This window comes from Fundulus heteroclitus, chromosome 4, assembly GCF_011125445.2.
Source record: "Fundulus heteroclitus isolate FHET01 chromosome 4, MU-UCD_Fhet_4.1, whole genome shotgun sequence".
NCBI lineage: Eukaryota > Metazoa > Chordata > Actinopteri > Cyprinodontiformes > Fundulidae > Fundulus > Fundulus heteroclitus.
The window spans coordinates 14,870,333-14,886,895 of record NC_046364.1 but is presented as its reverse complement, the minus strand read 5'-3'; the positions used below and the strand labels follow the sequence as shown (position 1 = coordinate 14,886,895).

The window sequence follows — 16,563 nt, the reverse complement described above, 5'->3', positions numbered from 1 at the left end:
ACCGGGCCAGGTCTGGGCCAAATAGGTCTGAAATGAGATCATGATGAATGGACCGTGTGAAGCAGAATTGAGATACAAATACTGGACAGAAAAAAACGATGGCATCAATTTAATCCATCTATGGTATATATTTAAAATGCATTTAGAGCTAAAACTCCAGAAAAGCCATAATAATAATAATAATAATAATAATAATAATAATAATAATAATAATAATAATAATAATAATAATAATCCCTCTGTTTTATGCTTTGATTTTTGGCTGACAAACATGCGAGATTCGTAATTAACTAGGTGTAGTTTATTTTGTGATTTCCCTCCTCACCCCAGTGGTAAAGATGGGTAAATGGATAGAAAGACAGTTCTCTAGTATTTTCCTTTAACTAAGACAGCAAAAACAGTTTCTTTCACATCAAGGAAAAACAACTAATGTTAAAGATTTCTTAGCCAGTCAAACTAAAAATCTATTGAAATCTAATGATATATATGGTCAACTATATATTTTCTCCTTCTGTTACAATTTTTAATCGATACGTTTTTACTGTTAGCCGAAGAACTGGCACTTCTTCATGGCCGTTAACTTGTTGCCAGGCAACAAGGCGATGGTTTTGCATAGCACTCTGGGTAATATAGTTCTTCATTAAAACTATCAAATCGGAGACTTAAACCGGATAAAACCTGTATAAATGAAGTATATACAATGATGGGACTCTTGATAAAACATTATAAATATATATTTTTTTGTTTTTAGGTTTGATTTATGATGTTTTAGTTGGTCTTGTGATTTCGCTCCCTCAGTGGTAAAGTCCACCCCCCCCACACACACAGCCTAATGGAACAGTCCACTTTAAGTCTTGGAACGAACCTTCCGAACTTTTCTCATTTTGTCTTCCATCGAAGCTACAAACAAGCCGATAAACATTTCCAAATTTCAACACTACCGTTGAAGTCAATACCACGACGAAAACATGGTAAGAGTAGTTTTAAAGGTTTAAGGAGAGTTTTATTGGAATGTAAGCTTATAGAGTTATTTCAGGGAAGATGAACCGGTTGTTCATTGTGTCAAAAACGACAGTTTTAACTCCGCAGAAGCGTAGCGAAGAAGATTTTAATTCACTTACTGATTTTTCCTGACGTCTTTAGGCACAAAAATACTTAGTCAGACTTTATTAAATAAATTATTTTCGTTCAGCTGCACATTAACGGTGCACATTTGAGCTAAATTACGTTTCACTGCTCCCGAGTAGAAAGAGAACCATAAATATCGATACGGTATAAAATAATTGAAAGTATAACATATAATAAGGAGAAAATTTCGTCATTTTTAGGTTTATCTGGGCTTTTTTTCTGAAAACTGCTTTAATATTCACCGTTATTGCCGTTAGTCAGTCTTTGTGCCTTTTTAAAACTGATCCAACGTCTCTAACGGTTTTAGTTCCCGCCGTTGATCCAAACGGTCGCGATGCCAGTCACGTGATCAGGGAACCCGTTTGAAAAACGCGGAACTCGGAGAACCCAAATGGATTTCCCTTTAAAGTTCTGCTGCTGCTTGATTAACACCGGTTCTGTCTCCACAGGTATCCATGTTCTGCCTAAGCAACAACTTTGGACCAGCGGACAGAACCGGCTGACTGAGCTGGGGGCGGGTTTATGGAGACCGTTGACCAATCAGACTGTGTTGAGCGCCACGATCGATTGATTGTCGCGCAAGAGGAGGAGGTAAATGAAAGCTTAGTCGGACTCGGACCCCCCCCCCCCCAATAAAAATGATCATGGTTTTTATGTTATTTTATCATTTCAATTTCCCCACTGAGGAAGAATAAATCATGATTTGCATTCTAGAGAAAGAGGAAATGCAGCCAGGAGCCAATCAGGGTCATGTGTGGCTCCAGGTCATTTCAGGCTGAAATGTCCCAAAGTTAGCTGGCATGGAAAGCACATTTCAGGCCATCTTTGCTAAGAAGTCATTTGTTTTGTGGCTTTTTTCTCTGCCACCAGCTTAAGAAATCCCCGTCATCTTCAGAAAATCTGATGAAAAATAGAAATTCTGCTGCAAATGAAAGAAAAAGATGGTTTATTTCTGTCCCTGTTCTAGTAAAGATGAGCAGCTCAACCTTTGTTGTCATGGAAACCACATCATTAGCACACATTAGCTAATTGAAGTATTTTGCAGCATTTTTAGTTATTTTGCGATCATCGTTTTTAAAAACCAGCTGAAAGCCGTTTTGTTCCACCGGGCTTGTAGGTGGCGATTTTATTGAGCTTCTTTTTATCTCCATCTTTTAACTTTCCCTCCTTCCTCCTCCAGCGTGAGTGCATCTCCGTCCACGTGGGCCAGGCCGGCGTCCAGATCGGGAACGCCTGCTGGGAACTCTACTGCCTTGAACACGGGATCCAGCCGGACGGCCAGATGCCGAGCGACGTGACCATCGGAGGAGGAGACGACTCGTTCAACACCTTCTTCAGTGAGACCGAGGCGGGGAAGCACGTCCCCAGAGCCGTCTTTGTGGACCTGGAGCCCACCATCATCGGTGAGTAGCATCTTTTTTGGCCTCAGTCGTAACCGAAGCCACTAAATTGTTGATTAAAACGAGCGTCTCTCCTCAGATGAAGTGCGCAGAGGCACGTACCGGCAGCTGTTCCACCCCGAGCAGCTGATCACCGGGAAGGAGGACGCCGCTTACAACTACGCCCGGGGACACTACACCATCGGGAAGGAGATCATTGACCCGGTTCTGCACAGGATCCGCAAAATGGTGGGTAGACGCGTGTGTGTGTGAGGACCATGTTAACTGGTTCTGGTGAGCGTGAGTTGAATAATGCAGCTGCCTCTGAAGTGGGCTGAGAAACGTTCTGAAGCCTCCATCTTGGTTGTGTGTCCTCAGGCGGACCAGTGCACCGGGCTTCAGGGCTTCCTGCTCTTCCACAGCTTCGGTGGAGGAACCGGCTCCGGTTTCACCTCCCTGCTGATGGAGCGCCTGTCCGTGGACTACGGCAAGAAGTCCAAGCTGGAGTTCGCCGTCTACCCGGCGCCACGGGTGTCTACGGCCGTGGTGGAGCCCTACAACGCCATCCTCACCACCCACACCACCCTGGAGCACTCGGACTGCGCCTTCATGGTGGACAACGAGGCCATCTACGACATCTGCCGCAGGAACCTGGACATCGGCCGTCCCACCTACACCAACCTGAACAGGCTGATCAGCCAGATCGTGTCCTCCATCACCGCGTCTCTGCGCTTCGACGGCGCTCTGAACGTGGACCTGACTGAGTTCCAGACCAACCTGGTGCCGTACCCCCGGATCCACTTCCCCCTGGCCACCTACGCCCCGGTCATCTCCGCCGAGAAGGCGTACCACGAGCAGCTGACTGTGGCCGAGATCACCAACGCCTGCTTCGATCCGGCCAACCAGATGGTGAAGTGCGACCCTCGCCACGGCAAGTACATGGCGTGCTGCCTGCTGTACCGTGGCGACGTGGTGCCCAAAGACGTCAACGCCGCCATCGCCGCCATCAAGACCAAGCGCAGCATCCAGTTCGTGGACTGGTGTCCCACCGGCTTCAAGGTAGGCATCAACTACCAGCCTCCCACGGTGGTTCCTGGAGGAGATCTGGCCAAGGTGCAGAGGGCCGTGTGCATGCTCAGCAACACCACGGCCATCGCCGAGGCCTGGGCCCGGCTCAACCAGGGATAGAGTTTGCACATATAAGGTTTTTAATTACTTTGTTGTTGATTTTTCTGTCTAGAAAAGTCATTTGATCCAAATCTTTCTCGTCTCTAAGTAGGGTGATGATCCCATGGGGTATGGCTCTGGTTACAACGTCAAATTCTTTTCTTGGAGGATGGAAGTGAAATTTATGAGTGAATTCGTCATATGTTAAAATTTGTTTTGAGTTATTTAACAGTTGGGCTACCAGAACAATATCATGTTTAAACCAGTTTTCTATAAAGAGAGTCTTGTTTCTATGTATGATGTGCATATTGTTCCAGATAAAACATTTATGAGGGGAGAAATTGTGTTTGTATAAAAGCGACCAGCAAGTTAGAGCCTGTTTATGGAAGTTTGACAGTTTGATTGGCAGTCTGTTGATGGAGTACGGGCACTGAAGTAAGAATGTGATTTTGCCGAGTTTTTCAAAGATGAAGTTTGGAACAATGTTCCACAGACTGTTTGGATTTTTCAGGAATCTTTTAAACCAGTTAATTTTTAATATCTCATTAAAAAGAGAGAAGTTGATTACCGATAAACCCCCTTCCTCAATTTTATTAGTCAAGATGTTTTTTCTGATTTTATGGGGCTTCTTCCTCCATATAAAGTTATATAATAGCTTGTCTAGATTCTGTAAAACAAACAATATTAGGACAATATTAGGATTTTTATACAGATTAAAGAGATAATTGAAGAGTCTCAGTATCCTGCCTAGTTGTGAATGATAAACACAAATTATGCAATAAGCAAAAATCATTAAGAGTTCATAGGTTCAGAAACACACCAGAGTAACTCAGAAGAAATTAAGTCCTTTTTTAATGCAGTAGTCGAAGTTTCTAGACATAATATCTGCAGAAAAATACCCAACAATGCTCCGCAGTGCTGAAAGAATGGAGCTGGGGTTCAGCATGAAGAGCGCTGTTAATGATGGCAAAGAAAAACTGGTAAATTGCTCGGGAAATGTTCTGTCAAAAATTTAGACCACAAAACAGAACCTTTTTTTTGTTTATTAAACAGGGTTTTTTTCTCAGTCAGTGCTGTAGGCCACTTTCGATGTAATGGGATCAGACAACCAGCCAACATTGCTAGGAAAGGTCTAAATAAGCCAAGAAAATGCCTGATGAGGCTCACTTTTCACGTTAAAAATCTATTTTGAAATTATCAACCATTAAGCAGATATTAAACAGACATTTCTTTGTGATTTTTTTTCTTTATTGGTCTAATGTAATCATGTTCTCATCTTGAATGAACAATGAAAACATGGAGGCTTTGGACCGGCCGGCCCGTCTAGTACTCCTCGCCATCATCTCCCTCGATGGAGTCGACCCCCGCCTCCTCGTAGTCCTTCTCCAGGGCGGCCATGTCTTCGCGGGCCTCGGAGAACTCCCCCTCCTCCATGCCCTTGCCCACGTACAATTTCAGTGGGGAAATTGAAATGATAAAATAACATAAAAACCATGATCATTTCTCAGCCCACAGAACGTTTCTCAGCCCACTTCAGAGGCAGCTGCATTATTCAACTCACGCTCACCAGAACCAGTTAACATGGTCCTCACACACACACGCGTCTACCCACCATTTTGCGGATCCTGTGCAGAACCGGGTCAATGATCTCCTTCCCGATGGTGTAGTGTCCCCGGGCGTAGTTGTAAGCTGCGTCCTCCTTCCCGGTGATCAGCTGCTGGAACAGCTGCCGGTACGTGCCTCTGCGCACTTCATCTGAGGAGAGACGCTCGTTTTAATCAACAATTTAGTGGCTTCGGTTACGACTGAGGCCAAAAAAGATGCTACTCACCGATGATGGTGGGCTCCAGGTCCACAAAGACGGCTCTTGGGACGTGCTTCCCCGCCTCGGTCTCACTGAAGAAGGTGTTGAACGAGTCGTCTCCTCCTCCGATGGTCACGTCGCTCGGCATCTGGCCGTCCGGCTGCAGTAGAGTTCCCAGCAGGCGTTCCCGATCTGGACGCCGGCCTGACCCACGTGGACGGAGATGCACTCACGCTGGAGGAGGAAGGAGGGAAAGTTAAAAGATGGAGATAAAAAGAAGCTCAATAAAATCGCCACCTACAAGCCCGGTGGAACAAAACGGCTTTCAGCTGGTTTTTAAAAACGATGATCGCAAAATAACTAAAAATGCTGCAAAATACTTCAATTAGCTAATGTGTGCTAATGATGTGGTTTCCATGACAACAAAGGTTGAGCTGCTCATCTTTACTAGAACAGGGACAGAAATAAACCATCTTTTTCTTTCATTTGCAGCAGAATTTCTATTTTTCAGCAGATTTTCTGAAGATGACGGGGATTTCTTAAGCTGGTGGCAGAGAAAAAAGCCACAAAACAAATGACTTCTTAGCAAAGATGGCCTGAAATGTGCTTTCCATGCCAGCTAACTTTGGGACATTTCAGCCTGAAATGACCTGGAGCCACACATGACCCTGATTGGCTCCTGGCTGCATTTCCTCTTTCTCTAGAATGCAAATCATGATTTATTCTTCCTCAGTGGGGAAATTGAAATGATAAAATAACATAAAAACCATGATCATTTTTATTGGGGGGGGGGGGGGGGGGGGGGGGGTCCGAGTCCGACTAAGCTTTCATTTACCTCCTCCTCTTGCGCGACAATCAATCGATCGTGGCGCTCAACACAGTCTGATTGGTCAACGGTCTCCATAAACCCGCCCCCAGCTCAGTCAGCCGGTTCTGTCCGCTGGTCCAAAGTTGTTGCTTAGGCAGAACATAGATACCTGTGGAGACAGAACCGGTGTTAATCAAGCAGCAGCAGAACTTTAAAGGGAAATCCATTTGGGTTCTCCGAGTTCCGCGTTTTTCAAACGGGTTCCCTGATCACGTGACTGGCATCGCGACCGTTTGGATCAACGGCGGGAACTAAAACCGTTAGAGACGTTGGATCAGTTTTTAAAAAGGCACAAAGACTGACTAACGGCAATAACGGTGAATATTAAAGCAGTTTTCAGGAAAAAAAAGCCCAGATAAACCTAAAAATGACGAAATTTTCTCCTTATTATATGTTATACTTTCAATTATTTTATACCGTATCGATATTTATGGTTCTCTTTCTACTCGGGAGCAGTGAAACGTAATTTAGCTCAAATGTGCACCGTTAATGTGCAGCTGAACGAAAATAATTTATTGAATAAAGTCTGACTAAGTATTTTTGTGCCTAAAGACGTCAGGAAAAATCAGTAAGTGAACTAAAATCTTCTTCGCTACGCTTCTGCGGAGTTAAAACTGTCGTTTTTGACACAATGAACAACCGGTTCATCTTCCCTGAAATAACTCTATAAGCTTACATTCCAATAAAACTCTCCTTAAACCTTTAAAACTACTCTTACCATGTTTTCGTCGTGTTATAGGCTTCAACGGTAGCGTAGAAACTTGGAAAAGTATTTCGGCTTAATTGTAGCTTCGATGGAAGACAAAATGAGAAAAGTTCGGAAGGTTCGTTCCAAGACTTAAAGTGGACTGTTCCATTAGGCTGTGTGTGTGGGGGGGGTGGACTTTACCACTGAGGGAGCGAAATCACAAGACCAACTAAAACATCATAAATCAAACCTAAAAACAAAAAAATATATATTTATAATGTTTTATCAAGAGTCCCATCATTGTATATACTTCATTTATACAGGTTTTATCCGGTTTAAGTCTCCGATTTGATAGTTTTAATGAAGAACTATATTACCCAGAGTGCTATGCAAAACCATCGCCTTGTTGCCTGGCAACAAGTTAACGGCCATGAAGAAGTGCCAGTTCTTCGGCTAACAGTAAAAACGTATCGATTAAAAATTGTAACAGAAGGAGAAAATATATAGTTGACCATATATATCATTAGATTTCAATAGATTTTTAGTTTGACTGGCTAAGAAATCTTTAACATTAGTTGTTTTTCCTTGATGTGAAAGAAACTGTTTTTGCTGTCTTAGTTAAAGGAAAATACTAGAGAACTGTCTTTCTATCCATTTACCCATCTTTACCACTGGGGTGAGGAGGGAAATCACAAAATAAACTACACCTAGTTAATTACGAATCTCGCATGTTTGTCAGCCAAAAATCAAAGCATAAAACAGAGGGATTATTATTATTATTATTATTATTATTATTATTATTATTATTATTATTATTATTATTATTATTATTATTATTATTATGGCTTTTCTGGAGTTTTAGCTCTAAATGCATTTTAAATATATACCATAGATGGATTAAATTGATGCCATCGTTTTTTTCTGTCCAGTATTTGTATCTCAATTCTGCTTCACACGGTCCATTCATCATGATCTCATTTCAGACCTATTTGGCCCAGACCTGGCCCGGTACAGTAACTAGAGTCACAAAATGCAGCGCTGTCAGATTTAAATATAATATAATATAATATAATATATTTATATATATATTGTAATGTTTTGTGTTATTTGGTTAGTGTTGTTTTCCTGCCTCTTGGGTTATTTGTGTTCTAGGTTCGTGAGTCCTGTTTAGCCGGTTCATTATTTTGTTATCTGTTTTCTGTATTAGTTCTGCGCTTTGTCCTCATTGATGTCCTTGGACTCTAGGTTTTTTCCCCCCCAGCTCCTGTCAGTTTCTGTATTGCTTCCACCTCTGGTTAATTAGTTTCAATTCCGCTCACCTGTTATCCGTCTATTTAAGCCTCACTCCCTCCTCAGTTAGTTGTCGGGTCGTCACATTTACATACCCATGCGCTGTTCCTTGTGTTCTGCATTCTGCCTCGGTAAGAGCCCTGACACCTTACGTCTGTTTTTGATTAACCTGTTTCTGTTTATCCTGCCCAGTTTGTTCGCCTGTTCCCGTCAGTTGTTTTTGGATGTCTGCCTTTTTTGGATCCTTTTTGTGTTCATCATTCCCTGAATAAATCCCTTTAAATGAATTTCTGTTTCGGATGATTATCGGGTTCAGTCCCACACCACTCATGACATATATGAGTAAAATTCTGTTTATAATAGTATCCATCTCTATATTTATTCAGTAAAAAACCCATATCCTGTACTTATGGAACCATTGTTTATCCTGCACTTGCTGCTATTGTACTTCTGGGTAGACCTAAACTGCATTTCGTTGCCTTGTACCTGTACCTGTGTAATGACAATAAAGTTGAATCTAATCTAATCTAATAATATAATATAATATAATACAGCACACGTTTGTTGCTTAAGAAATTTTTATTTTAATGTGAAACAAAACAAAAATTCTATGATGGTAAATAAAAGTGAAGCTTAGAATGATAAACATTCCATAAACTAGGGCTGGACAATAATTCAATAACAATATATATGGATCGACAGACGTATATCGATGACAGAAAAAAAGGGTCAATAAAAAGTTCAATAGAATAGCAGTTTTTCTTCCTTTTGCATTCTAGCCATGTCAGTTAATATTACAGTCATTACATCCTCCCAACTAATCACGAACGCAGACCCAGGAACGCTTCGTCTCCTTCAAAGAGTTCAGAGAGCACGCATTCTTTCTTAAAATCTAGCAGTTTTTGTAAAACCTTGGTTGAATAAAGGGTTTAGTTTGAATTCGGTGTTTGTGCGTTCTGTATCTAAAAAAAGGTCAAATAAAATAAAATGGCCAGGGCTGCACTTAAAATATACATTTGAATTTGTTGATAATTATCGATGTGGATCAATATGATTTCTTTTTTACCGATATGCTTTTTTTCTCTATCATCCAGCCCTGACGTAAACATTATATAAGTACCAATATCAAAAACTCCTGTGGTCCTTTTGTGACAGTCTCAGTGTCCTTGAGTTAGTTTGAAACAGCCATTTGCAGCCAAGGAAAGGAACGTGCAATAAAACAAATTACAGAAAAGGAGAAAACATTACCAGCTTAGTTTGAAGTGAACTACAAGCTACTACTCTAATGTACACAGAGTACATCAGAACTAGCGATGGTAGCGATGACACCTGCTGGATCCTAAACACCATTGCAGGCTACTCATAGCATTTAGTGTTGTATTATTGTATATCTCTTTCTAAGTTATATACATTTAAAATATCTTTGGTAGCTTTAAAATATACAGTTAATAGATGAATTAATGTGTCATAAAAAAGTTTTGGACGACTCCCACTCACGGAACTGATGAGACTGGTGTGCATGAAAAATGAAGGGACAGGCAGAAAAGTTTTATTCTGTTATTATGTGTTTAAATAAACAGTAAATTCAATATTCTTAAAATGTTTCATAGGGTCAACAGTGAGAACACTATAGAGGAAAGGAGCTTTGGATTGCTGTGCCGGTTTCGGACAGCCTTTAACTCCGTCATTAAGCTTTTACAAAGGATTTGTGAGTCAGAAAAAGCTTTGTTAAAGGAGTTTTTTTGGAGAGAATTTTGAAATAACATGTTTATATGAAAGACATGATGGACTGGCAGCTTCACTCCTTCGTTTCTCACTGGATGCCCCAGTGCAAAGACAATCACTTACCTGAAGGCTTCCTTACAAACTTAAAGAAACATGACAGTTTGCATGGGATTTACGAGAGAGAACAAAAAGGCGAGTTAAGTTAAGGATTTTGTTGATTTTATTCCAAAACCAACAAGCTGTGTCTCTCCTCCGTGTCAGGATAATTAATCATAGTTCTGGGGTTCCGTCTGCCACAGCTTCTTCAGTCTTCTTCTTGTTCCCCTGCATGGTTGTGAGGATGTAATGACTGTAATATTAACTGACATGGCTAAAATGCAAAAGAGTGCTATAATATATTATATTATATTATATTTAAATCTGACGGTACATGTAGGAGCTCTGCAGCACCTGCGGCCCACTTCTGGCCCAGATCCGTGCTGATTTCTGCCCGTTGTGAAAAAAGACCCAGATCCAGCTCGGTTTTACAGATCCGGGCCCGATGCTGTCCTTAAGGTGATGATCTTGTAGAAAAAAGTGTCATTAAATTAAAGAGAAAAAAACGATGGCGTTCATTTTATCCATCTATGATATATATTTAAAATGCATTTAGAGATAAAACTCCAGTTAAGCTACAATAAAATAATAATAATAATAATAACAATAATCCCTCTGTTTTATGCTTTGATTTTTGGCTGACAAACATGCGAGATTCGTAATTAACTAGGTGTAGTTTATTTTGTGATTTCCCTCCTCACCCCAGTGGTAAAGATGGGTAAATGGATAGAAAGACAGTTCTCTAGTATTTTCCTTTAACTAAGACAGCAAAAACAGTTTCTTTCACAACAAGGAAAAAAAAAACTAATGTTAAAGATTTCTTAGCCAGTCAAACTAAAAATCTATTGAAACCTAATTATATATGTGGTCAACTGTATATTTTCTCCTTCAGTTACAATTTTTAATCCATACGTTTTTACTGTTAGCCGAAGAACTGGCACTTCTTCATGGCCGTTAACTTGTTGCCTAGCAACAAGGCGGTGATTTGTTGCACTAACTTTAAATTCACAAAAGAAATCTAAAAAAAAAACTAACACATGTTGTCTTTTTTGCAGACCTGGTCAGATCCAGGCAAGGCTCGGCGTTCTGCACAACCTCCTTTTAGCCAGCAGAGGACTCTGAGGCATGCCTGGATGATTTCTTTGTCTGGATTAGAACAGCAAGTGAAACGCCAGTGAAGGCTGCCATTAAAGTGGTGATGAAATAACAGATGAAAGCCCCATTTTCCCCAAAGCCACCCTTGTCAACATTTAACATGTCTGAAATTGAAAGAAGAAATAAATTTGAACCGTTTGTTACTGTTTCTATTAAACTTATATCACCCTCAACGCAAAACAAAGTAAGCTACCTTAGTAAGTATAAAAAAAATGAGTTAGATCATATTCTTCTGAGCAGATCTTTAGCATTGTTTTTCAGGATGTTTGAGGGCTACTGATGAGAGGTTTAACACACAGACTCATGACTGGCAGGAATACCATCTTAATTCTGAAGGGAAAAAGTTATACAGCACAAACACGATAATTTTCAAAAAGTAGAAACTGGTTAAAAAGTTGTAATTTAATGTTATTTTTCTTACAGAGTCAAAATAATACATACAGTCTCAAATATACATATAACACCACTAAGATTTGGGCAAGTATCTTCAACAAGGTCCTATATTTCTGACAGCATATTTGACCACTCTTCTAGTTAACATTGGTAGAGGATTTCTTATTTATTTATAGGCCCAAACTTCTCTTTTAAGCCTCATGGTTTGTTTCCCTGCCCTGTTTCTCATGCCTGCTGTAAATAGTTTTTTTTTTCATTATTAAAATCTTGTACCTTCCAGTTTATCTGCATTTGAGTCCAGCCTGACAAAGCCAGGCTTCTGTGGACTAGAAGTTGCTTGAGCACCGTTGAAGGCAGTTTTAACAGCAATGTACTCTGAGTCCTGACCAAAAGAGAAGCCCTTTCTTGAAGATGTACACCTCAGAGTTTAACCAATATTTGGAGCTGCTCAAATGGAGAGGTTTTAGGGTCAGTGGGGACAACAAAAACATTAGCAGTTTGCCCACAACGACAGGAATGTTTGGAAGTTCAAAGCTCACGTTCATCAGAGAGGTTGTAACAGACTTTAAGCTAGCGCTAGCTGCTATTAGCTTCACAGACAGCCCAGTAACAGGGTTCTGTGGCGCTCTGTTTCCTTGGAGCTGCACCACACAACACTCTGCTGCGTGAATGCAGACTGAAACAGGAAAACAACAGACATGTGTTCAGTCTTTGTTGTTTATAAGTTAATGTTTCAATAAAGGTTTAAGTGTCAAAGGAGCAGGATAGTTTTCACACGCCTAGACCACCCTCTTGTTGCTATAGACCAGGGGTGGCGAACACGCGGCTCTTGAGCCGCATGCGGCTCTCGACCAATAAGAATGCGGCTCTTTGCCTGTTACCATATTTTCTATATACTGTGGCTCTTTCATCGTTTCATGTTTCTTTTCTTCTTTTTTTTATATCTTAAACACACTTAAATCCATCAGGGGTTATTAAAAACAAATAATATTTTAAAATTAATAAATTAATTTGACAGATTGGGTGTTTTTTATGAGACGTAAGACGTAAGAGACGTAAGTGACCGCCAATCATATGCGCGGATTACGTCTCATGCCGGGAAATTAGGTAAACATTATATATGCATGCAGACCGCAGACTTACCTTCTTGTACAGTAGGTGGCGGTATGCACCTTAAAGTTGCTTGTGATCCGCCATAATAGAAAAGAAGAAGAAGAAGACGACGACGACGACGACAACGACGACTTACCTTCTTTGTAAAAATGGCAAAATGCAAAGCTAAACGAAAATATGACGATGAACACAGGACATTTCTGGAAGAATGGGAAGATGCTTACTTTTTTATTGAACGGAATGGCAAATCGCTCTGTTTATTATGCGATACCACATTACAAGGCTTCAAACCTTCAGCGTCATTTTAGCACACTCCATGCTAATATTGACAAGGATTTCCCCAAAGGTACTGAACTACGGAAGCAAAAATTGAGCACATTGAAAAGCCAGGTAAAAAGACAGTCTCAAATGTTTCAGCAATTGACCAAGCGTGGAGAAGCTGTGACACTTGCATCCTATAAAGTGGCATGGAATATTGCCCGTGCTAAAAAACCATACAACGAAGGCGAGTTTTTAAAACAGTGTTTTGGAGATTTAATTGACATTTTGGCTCCAGATAACAAACAACTCAAAGATTCCATCACTGATCTCCAGATGTCACGACACACAGTTGAAACCAGAATATCAGACATAAATAATGCGCTTGAATCTGATCTACATGCAGACCTGAACGCATGTGCTTATTTTAGTGTAGCATTAGACGAGTCATGCGACATACAGGACAAGCCACAGTTGGCAATATTTGTACGAATGATTTCTGAGGACTGCGTGGTGAAAGAAGAGCTTCTCGATATTGTCCCATTAAAAGACAGAACTCGCGGCACTGACGTAAAAGAAGCGATGATGGAAGTATTCAAAACAGCGAATATGTCTTTAGAAAAACTCACCGCAATAGCCACGGATGGAGCGCCATCGATGATTGGTTCTGTGAACGGCCTTGTGGGCCTTTGTAAGGGTGATGACCTCTTCCCCGATTTTTGGAATTCTCCTGATTTTTCCTGACGTCTTTAGGCACAAAAATACTTAGTCAGACTTTATTCAATAAATTATTTTCGTTCAGCTGCACATTAACGGTGCACATTTGAGCTAAATTACGTTTCACTGCTCCCGAGTAGAAAGAGAACCATAAATATCGATACGGTATAAAATAATTGAAAGTATAACATATAATAAGGAGAAAATTTCGTCATTTTTAGGTTTATCTGGGCTTTTTTTTCCTGAAAACTGCTTTAATATTCACCGTTATTGCCGTTAGTCAGTCTTTGTGCCTTTTTAAAACTGATCCAACGTCTCTAACGGTTTTAGTTCCCGCCGTTGATCCAAACGGTCGCGATGCCAGTCACGTGATCAGGGAACCCGTTTGAAAAACGCGGAACTCGGAGAACCCAAATGGATTTCCCTTTAAAGTTCTGCTGCTGCTTGATTAACACCGGTTCTGTCTCCACAGGTATCCATGTTCTGCCTAAGCAACAACTTTGGACCAGCGGACAGAACCGGCTGACTGAGCTGGGGGCGGGTTTATGGAGACCGTTGACCAATCAGACTGTGTTGAGCGCCACGATCGATTGATTGTCGCGCAAGAGGAGGAGGTAAATGAAAGCTTAGTCGGACTCGGACCCCCCCCCCCCCCCCCCCCCCCCCAATAAAAATGATCATGGTTTTTATGTTATTTTATCATTTCAATTTCCCCACTGAGGAAGAATAAATCATGATTTGCATTCTAGAGAAAGAGGAAATGCAGCCAGGAGCCAATCAGGGTCATGTGTGGCTCCAGGTCATTTCAGGCTGAAATGTCCCAAAGTTAGCTGGCATGGAAAGCACATTTCAGGCCATCTTTGCTAAGAAGTCATTTGTTTTGTGGCTTTTTTCTCTGCCACCAGCTTAAGAAATCCCCGTCATCTTCAGAAAATCTGATGAAAAATAGAAATTCTGCTGCAAATGAAAGAAAAAGATGGTTTATTTCTGTCCCTGTTCTAGTAAAGATGAGCAGCTCAACCTTTGTTGTCATGGAAACCACATCATTAGCACACATTAGCTAATTGAAGTATTTTGCAGCATTTTTAGTTATTTTGCGATCATCGTTTTTAAAAACCAGCTGAAAGCCGTTTTGTTCCACCGGGCTTGTAGGTGGCGATTTTATTGAGCTTCTTTTTATCTCCATCTTTTAACTTTCCCTCCTTCCTCCTCCAGCGTGAGTGCATCTCCGTCCACGTGGGCCAGGCCGGCGTCCAGATCGGGAACGCCTGCTGGGAACTCTACTGCAGCCGGACGGCCAGATGCCGAGCGACGTGACCATCGGAGGAGGAGACGACTCGTTCAACACCTTCTTCAGTGAGACCGAGGCGGGGAAGCACGTCCCCAGAGCCGTCTTTGTGGACCTGGAGCCCACCATCATCGGTGAGTAGCATCTTTTTTGGCCTCAGTCGTAACCGAAGCCACTAAATTGTTGATTAAAACGAGCGTCTCTCCTCAGATGAAGTGCGCAGAGGCACGTACCGGCAGCTGTTCCACCCCGAGCAGCTGATCACCGGGAAGGAGGACGCCGCTTACAACTACGCCCGGGGACACTACACCATCGGGAAGGAGATCATTGACCCGGTTCTGCACAGGATCCGCAAAATGGTGGGTAGACGCGTGTGTGTGTGAGGACCATGTTAACTGGTTCTGGTGAGCGTGAGTTGAATAATGCAGCTGCCTCTGAAGTGGGCTGAGAAACGTTCTGAAGCCTCCATCTTGGTTGTGTGTCCTCAGGCGGACCAGTGCACCGGGCTTCAGGGCTTCCTGCTCTTCCACAGCTTCGGTGGAGGAACCGGCTCCGGTTTCACCTCCCTGCTGATGGAGCGCCTGTCCGTGGACTACGGCAAGAAGTCCAAGCTGGAGTTCGCCGTCTACCCGGCGCCACGGGTGTCTACGGCCGTGGTGGAGCCCTACAACGCCATCCTCACCACCCACACCACCCTGGAGCACTCGGACTGCGCCTTCATGGTGGACAACGAGGCCATCTACGACATCTGCCGCAGGAACCTGGACATCGGCCGTCCCACCTACACCAACCTGAACAGGCTGATCAGCCAGATCGTGTCCTCCATCACCGCGTCTCTGCGCTTCGACGGCGCTCTGAACGTGGACCTGACTGAGTTCCAGACCAACCTGGTGCCGTACCCCCGGATCCACTTCCCCCTGGCCACCTACGCCCCGGTCATCTCCGCCGAGAAGGCGTACCACGAGCAGCTGACTGTGGCCGAGATCACCAACGCCTGCTTCGATCCGGCCAACCAGATGGTGAAGTGCGACCCTCGCCACGGCAAGTACATGGCGTGCTGCCTGCTGTACCGTGGCGACGTGGTGCCCAAAGACGTCAACGCCGCCATCAAGACCAAGCGCAGCATCCAGTTCGTGGACTGGTGTCCCACCGGCTTCAAGGTAGGCATCAACTACCAGCCTCCCACGGTGGTTCCTGGAGGAGATCTGGCCAAGGTGCAGAGGGCCGTGTGCATGCTCAGCAACACCACGGCCATCGCCGAGGCCTGGGCCCGGCTCAACCACAAGTTTGACCTCATGTACGCCAAGAGGGCCTTCGTCCACTGGTACGTGGGCGAGGGCATGGAGGAGGGGGAGTTCTCCGAGGCCCGCGAAGACATGGCCGCCCTGGAGAAGGACTACGAGGAGGTGGGGGTCGACTCCATCGAGGGAGAAGATGAGGAGGGGGAGGAGTACTAGACGGGCCGGCCGGTCCAAAGCCTCCATGTTTTTATTG

The 16,563-nt window shown here is 42.8% G+C and overlaps 1 protein-coding gene and 1 pseudogene across 5 annotated transcripts; one reads left to right on the top strand and one right to left on the bottom strand.

Moving 5' to 3' along the window:
- Positions 1–1,324: 1,324 nt before the first annotated feature.
- LOC105920602 (tubulin alpha-1B chain-like) lies at positions 1,325–16,563 on the top strand. 5 transcript variants are annotated; one of them, XM_036136133.1, is made up of 5 exons: positions 1,325–1,719; positions 2,309–2,410; positions 15,083–15,203; positions 15,280–15,428; positions 15,558–16,563. In XM_036136133.1, the coding sequence occupies exons 1-5, from the start codon at positions 1,651–1,653 to the stop codon at positions 16,524–16,526; spliced, it is 1,410 nt and encodes a 469-aa protein (XP_035992026.1). In that variant the 5' UTR covers positions 1,325–1,650; the 3' UTR covers positions 16,527–16,563. The 5 variants fall into 5 exon arrangements, with proteins under 5 accessions (XP_035992026.1, XP_035992025.1, XP_035992028.1 ...); XM_036136132.1 differs by lacking the exons at positions 15,083–15,203; positions 15,280–15,428 and adding exons at positions 2,608–2,756; positions 2,886–3,686 and having other exon boundaries at positions 2,309–2,531; positions 16,350–16,563; XM_036136135.1 differs by lacking the exons at positions 15,083–15,203; positions 15,280–15,428; positions 15,558–16,563 and adding exons at positions 2,608–2,756; positions 2,886–3,566; positions 11,201–11,438 and having other exon boundaries at positions 1,330–1,719; positions 2,309–2,531.
- On the bottom strand, positions 4,978–6,440 carry LOC118562913 (annotated as a pseudogene).

Bases quoted from the DNA above. Each gene is read 5' to 3' on its own strand.
- LOC105920602 (XM_036136132.1), top strand. From the start codon at position 1,651: ATGGAGACCGTTGACCAATCAGACTGTGTTGAGCGCCACGATCGATTG. The intron at 2,532-2,607 runs GTGAGTAGCATC...GTCTCTCCTCAG, and splicing joins CCTGGAGCCCACCATCATCG to ATGAAGTGCGCAGAGGCACG. The intron at 2,757-2,885 runs GTGGGTAGACGC...GTGTGTCCTCAG, and splicing joins TGCACAGGATCCGCAAAATG to GCGGACCAGTGCACCGGGCT.